Here is a 6,371-nt window from a genome sequence, read left to right as displayed (position 1 = left end):
CTGAAAGCACAGTTTCAAAGGTATTTCAGGTCAAATAAAGTATTAAAAAGAGCACTTTAAAAAAGATAAATCTATACGGAAACTCAAAGATAAGTTGAAAGAGGAAAATAAAACTACTGTTTACATACTTTTCTGCTTTCTTGCACCTTAAGTGTTTTTATATGAATCCTTCCTATGTGACAGTTAACTAGATTTCTGAATTTTAACTATTGTGCTACTTTTAAAAAGTTTTGAAACTAAGAAGTTCATGCCAGGTAATGAGATGATGTCTGCTTTGTCATCAAGTGCATGGTTCTTGAATGTGTATTTGTGTCTTCTGTATGTTCTCACAAGGGAAAGGCCCAGAACTACACAGAGTGTATCTCCCATCTAAAAGAGAGAAAAAGTGTTTTCCTCTCAATCCCCTCAGGGGCTATGATGACAGCCCCTATACCCCTATAGTCCCGCCCACCCACTTCTATCTCAGGCATTAACATGGACCAACAAAAAAAACACACACACACACACAACACAAGTCACGGAAATCATGAGAAAATGCAGAAATCCCTGAACTTGTGTGTTTCGGGGGCAGTGAGAGAGGCTCCGGGCCCGACGTGCAGCCGAGCCGGAGCCCTGCGGTGGGCTGGGGGAGAACAAGCAGGGGGGGGGATAACAATGGAGAAGTTGTGTTTGTGAACAGGTTGAGAAAGTTTGGGCCCAAAGAGGAAGAAAAAAAAAAAAACTTTCCCTCCTGTGCACGGATGAGGTTTCGGGAGTCGACAACATGTAAGTGTTGATAACACAGGGGAGCTCACCTACTTTCTGTGAGGAGCCTCGATTCACCGGATTTCAAGTGTTTGGATTTTTGCTGAACTTGTTGTTGTGTTTTCACTCGGAGGGCAAATGGACCTGGACTCTGAGCAGGGATTGATCCTGTGACACCAGAGGGGTTAACATGTAAACGTGTGTGAAAGTGAGGAGACCTGAACAATGGCAGGAAGACAGCGGCGGAATGAGGCTGTGTACCGCAGCGTCTCGTTCAAGAAGCTGGGCTCCAGGAGCGAGGAGCAGCCACTCGGACCCGGGGCTCCGGACGCAGCTGGCGGCGCCCTCCTCCCCCCGGAGCAGCCTCCTCTGTCGAGAAAAGTTTCCAAGATCTCTGCCACCACCTCCACCACCACCACCGCCGGCCTCCCGACCGCAGACCCGAAGAGCTGCTCCTCCACCCCACTCTCCTCCATTTCTCCATCCATCCGCCAGCTCACAGAGAAGTTCAGCAGCAGCAGCAGAGCCGGTTCCCTCGGAGGCTCCGCCGGGACGCGAGCAGCTCCGTCGGGAGACGGGTCGGTAGTGAGGCGGGGGACCAGCACTCTTCCCCGGGCCAGCGGCTCCAGGAGAGACGGGTCGGTGGGTCGTAAATCTTTTCACGAAGACATTAGCGGTGGATATTTCGCGGACATTGATTCTACTTCTACTACAACAACTTCTACCACAACTTCTACTACAACTACAACTTCTACTGCTGCTGCAGAGTCTCTCACAGACAATAAGGTGCAAAAGTTTCACTCTGGCACCGACTCTGTGTCTGGATCCGACTCAGAGAAGCGGATTTTCACACGTGTATCCGCCGACGGCAGCAGCAGCCCTGGTAAGAGAGACTACTCACAGATCAATGCATGTGCCTCTGAACCCAGAAAGTCTTTGATTACTGACGAAGAGGAGGATGTCACTAGCAGAGGGCTTCCTCCACCTTGTAAATCTCACAGAACTTACCCCTCCACCCACCACGGTGACTTTGTCCCCCTGCACCCAGACAAGTGGCCCAGTGTCACCAAAATCAGACAACTTTTTGATGAGAGACAAAGCAATGTTTCGCAGCACAAGACAGACGATGGTGAGAATCTGAAGGCAGCTTGCAGGGACCAAGGACCAGAGCTCAGACCCCCAGAGAGAAGTGACAAGCTCTCAGCCTGCAGCTCTGTTAATGACGGTAGGAGTTTGGCTTTGCATAACAAATGTATAGCTGGAGCACAAAGCAGAGCAGGCAGTACTGCTGAGGAGACCTATTGTTGCGGTATGGACTTTAATTGCAATGCTGACCAGCAGCAGTACTCCAATGATGAGGAGCCTGACATAGAGACGCAAAGTTCCCACTGCAACAAAGTTTCTGGCAGAAATACTTCACAGAGCAGTAGCAGTCGCGGTTGCGCGGGGGGTAGTCATTACCGTAGGATTAACCCATCTCCATTCAGATCTCACAGTCCCAGCACTGAGACAGAGGCAGTCCGTAAGACCCCCGGGACACTAGGGTCGACATCTGACCCCAACCCTGACCTTCAACCCCCTGCTACTTCGTCTTGGAGTCGATCGTTGAGCTTAGACACCTCCCGCTGCTCCAGCTCTCTTCAGCATCCGACGGTGAGGGAGAGAAGGGATAGACAGGGGGTCGGGCTGCCCAGGGATAGTTTACATTCCTCACATAGCTCCTCTATAGCACCAGCATCCACCTCCTCCCCCCCCTCCTCGGCTCCAGCTCCAGATAAAGCTGTTACCTCCTCTTCTACTGTAGCTCTCTCTGCTGAGCTAAGAGCCCCAGCGAGAGTTCCCTCTTCCCTCAGCTCCCGCTGGAGGTTTAGTTCTGGAGACGAAGAGGAGGAACACAACAGGAGAAGAAGAGGAGGTGGAGCAGGTGGTTGGAGTGGTCCCTCTGGCCCTGCTCCATCCCTCTCCTTCAGAGGAGGAGAAAGAGGTGCCATAGAGCGAGGAGGCAGCTATTTATCCCGCAATAAAAATGGGTGGTTGGGTGCAAAGGGCATTGGCAGGTCCTCAGGCAGTGAGGAGGACAGCCCCGGTTCTTTAGGCCCCCACGTTCGAGAGGCAGTGCGCCGCCGCTCGCTGAGAAAGAAGAAGAAAGTCATTGGAGCTGCTGTAGCAACGGGCCGTGAGGATTACGAAGATCATGATGGCGAATCAGAGGACAGTGACAGTGAAATGGCCTTGACAATGGAGCCGTTAGAGAGGCAGCGCCTGCAAAACACGGGAGGAGAATTTCCAGTGACTTTATCCCGGAGCCACTCAACAAGAGGGTCAAGTGGTCATAGTAACAGAGCCAGGGTGCAGCAATGGGAGCGCATCTCCTCACCAATGACATCCTCGGTATCACGAGTGTCAAAGGTCAATATCCCCCCATTTGTGTCCAGTCCTGGTGGTTCCCGTTGCAGCAGCCGGTATTCCAGCACTGAAACGTTGAAGGAGGAAGGCAATGCCAACCGTGAGGCAAATGTGATTTTAAATGCGGGTGAGGTTGGAAGCAGCAGTAGCAGGACTGCATCCTTGTCCGTGCTGAGTAAAACTTACCATGGGAATTTTACCATGTACCGCTCCCCGAGCTTTGGCCACGGGGATAACTTTTCCCGTACGCCACTGCGATTGCGACCCAAAATTCTGCCCACAGTGACCCCCTCGCCTAATGTACTTGCTAGAGAAGGTGTGGGACCTACAGCGGTTAGGGGGGGTGAGCATAAGGCATTAAAGTGTGAAGATGGGGTAGATGATGATAATAAAAGCCAAATATCCTTGTCCAACCCTGACATCGCCTCAGAAACAATGACTCTACTGAGTTTTCTGAAATCTGACCTGTCAGAGCTCAAAGTTCGCAAGCCAAGTGGAGGTGACAGATCTGGTGTTGTGGAGGGGTCAGTGTACAGGATGGGCTCACGGACACAAGGAGGGACCCTTTTACCTTCTGGCCGCCGCCCCTCACTGAAAGACCTGACCGCCACCCTAAGACGTGCAAAATCTTTCACCTATTCAGACAAACCAGCCACAGCTGAAAGGTGTTACTTGAGAGGTGGTACTGCGAAGAGGAGTTCCTCTGAGCAGCAGCTTGACTTAGATAGAGAGAAAGATGGAGGGAGGGTGTCCGTGTCAGACAGAGAAGTAGAAAGTGATGGGGGGGATTTCAGGGGTGGGAGAGGACAAAGAATGAGAGATTATGGATTTGATGACGATAATGAGGAAGTCATGCAATCTCCATTGCAGGAGAGGTATGCGCAAGAAGCTAGGCAAGTCATCCGAGACATCTGCCAGATGAGTACTAGGGAAGAAGATGATGATGTAGATGTAAGGAGAACTGATGAAGATTTGAAGGATGAATGTTTCCAGGTCACTAAAACAAAAGAGGCGAAGGTAAAAACAGGCGAGAGTGTACAGGATGAGGCAAGGGCAGATCAAGAGGCTGAGTTTAAGAACACTAAAGACAGGGATAAACATGGGAGGGAGAGAGAGAACAGGGAGAGGGAGAAGACTGAGAGGGATGGACAAAATGTGCAGTTAGAAAAACTAAACAGCAGGGGCACAGAGTACGGGGAGGAAATTAAGAGACCGAGCAGAGAGACGGAGAGAGCCTTACTAAAGGGCGACTCGGAGGAAAGCATGTTCTACAACCGCTCTTTGGATGAACTCTCAGGCCACGAGTCTAGTTTGACAGATGAAGGGATCGTGACAGAGCCAGAGGTGTGCCCTGGTGACTCCTCCGAGAGGTCATTCCTGGGGTCAGCAGGGGTTAATTTGGGTTCTCGGATACCTAGGGATGTGCTAGGTCAACCTGTCACTGTATGGAAGCAGTCGGCTCTCCATGAGGGGGAATGCTTTAAGCAGGAGGGAGAAGAAAGGCCAGAGAACAGGGTGAGTTGTACAAATCTTGTGAATGAAGTCGGTGCACCTCCCTCCTTGCCTCTTTTTGCCCGTATGGCTGAGAGTGACTGCATTATCATGGACATGAGCTCTACTGCTGGTATCAACACTGTCAACGCTACCAGTGAGGAGATTAACGCCGCTAATGTAGCGTTGCAGGGATCAGCTACTAGCGTAGGAGGAGGACACGAAACCCCTGCGACCCCGAGTGCTGTTCGTCGAAGGCGCAAGTTCTCCCCTTCTGGTAATAACAACACCGGGTCTGATTCCAGTAATGGGAGTAATGCTGAGTCAACCACAGGAGCTGTTGGAAATGGGGATACCACAGTCTACCGCTCTCTAAGTGACCCCATGCCTCAGCGATGCTGTTCTGTGGCAGAAGAAGGGAATAACACATTTTCCTCTGTAGACAGCAACCTGTTAGGATCCCTGTCAGTCAAAGGAGGGGGAGGGGTATCTGAGGACTCTGCTGTGGCCACCTTGTCAGAATACAAGGGTAGTGTGGCAAGTGACTTGTCAGTTTACAGCGATGGAGGGCTCCGGGATGATGGCATTCAGGATTACAGTGGGGTGATACGGAGCATTGTGTCTGAACCAGGTGCAATGGACAGACTGATGACAGATGACCATGGGAATGGCAAAACTCCCAAGAAGAAGTCCTTCAGTGACCCCAGTCGCCGCAGTGACGCCCCTTTACTCACCCATAATGACCCTCAATGTAAAGGTCAGCCAATCAGTGAGCTGGATCAACCTGGCCAGATCCCACCTTCCAGCAGTGAGCCAATCCTGAGCGAGCAGAGAGGGGAACTGTGGGAGCCAGAAGCTCAAGCTGAACAGACATTGCTAACAGAGCCGCATCGCCGCTCAAACAGCACTAATCAAGTCAAGAAGGCTCGATCTCAGTCAGAGGGCCTTCCCCACACTGATTCCCATGGTGAGGAAGATAATGATGTCATAGACCAAGGTGGAGAGGAGAAAGAAGAAGAGTTGAGGAAGTTTAACTTTGACCTCCAGCTCGCTGAAGTGTTGTTACCGAGAATGATTCGCCGGCCCTCCAGAAAGCGTCCAAACCGGCTGGCTCACTTTTTCCCTCACGAGGACCCCTTTGAGCCCCCAGAGCAGCGTCCAGAGGGGCAGGAGTATCAGAGTGACCAAACTGACCTCACCCCGCCTCTCCCCCCTCCCTCACTGCAATCCAAACCAAAAAACAGACCCAAGCATGTCCGCCACGCCAGCGAACCTTCAACCTTTATCCCGATCTCCCCACCTCCACAACTCCAGTCACTGAAGGAAGTGGACTGCCTCACTCTCCAGCCCACTGCAGGGGCTCCAATGTTAAGTAAACCTCCAGGAGACGAGGCCCCCTCTCTGGAAGCTGTGACTCAGAAGTATATTCTTGAACTAAGCACTTCTGAGAGAGACACTGAGGGCCCAGGGCCTCTTCCAGTGCCTCTTCCAGTGCCCAGAGATGGAGCTGAAAATGTGTTGGCTTCAGAGGGGCCCAGCGAGACCAGCACAAGTGGAATTACAGAAGCCAGGACAAAGAAGAAGGGCACAGAGGAAGCCGCATCCGTGCCGACTGCACAGAGGTCCAAGCCCAGAGTGGTGAGTACAGATTTAGTTCTGTCCTTTTGCCTTGTCAGTGTCATGTTTGACTGAGGGTGTGATGTGCGGTGTGTTCAATGCTATGTTGTTAC

General features: G+C 51.7%; 1 protein-coding gene across 1 annotated transcript in view; it reads left to right on the top strand.

The window, feature by feature from the left end:
* Positions 1 to 668: 668 nt before the first annotated feature.
* The window catches only part of LOC133003959 (rho guanine nucleotide exchange factor 17-like), a 59,867-nt gene continuing 54,164 nt past the window's right edge, over positions 669 to 6,371 (top strand). The window contains exon 1 of the mRNA XM_061073795.1: positions 669 to 6,279. Within this exon, the coding sequence (XP_060929778.1) occupies positions 970 to 6,279 (5,310 nt within the window). The 5' untranslated portion in view covers positions 669 to 969. The remainder of the gene's footprint in view (positions 6,280 to 6,371) is intronic.

The sequence above is a fragment of the Limanda limanda genome, chromosome 6 (genome assembly GCF_963576545.1).
Source record: "Limanda limanda chromosome 6, fLimLim1.1, whole genome shotgun sequence".
Lineage (NCBI taxonomy): Eukaryota > Metazoa > Chordata > Actinopteri > Pleuronectiformes > Pleuronectidae > Limanda > Limanda limanda.
This window is presented reverse-complemented; position numbering and strand designations above follow the sequence as displayed.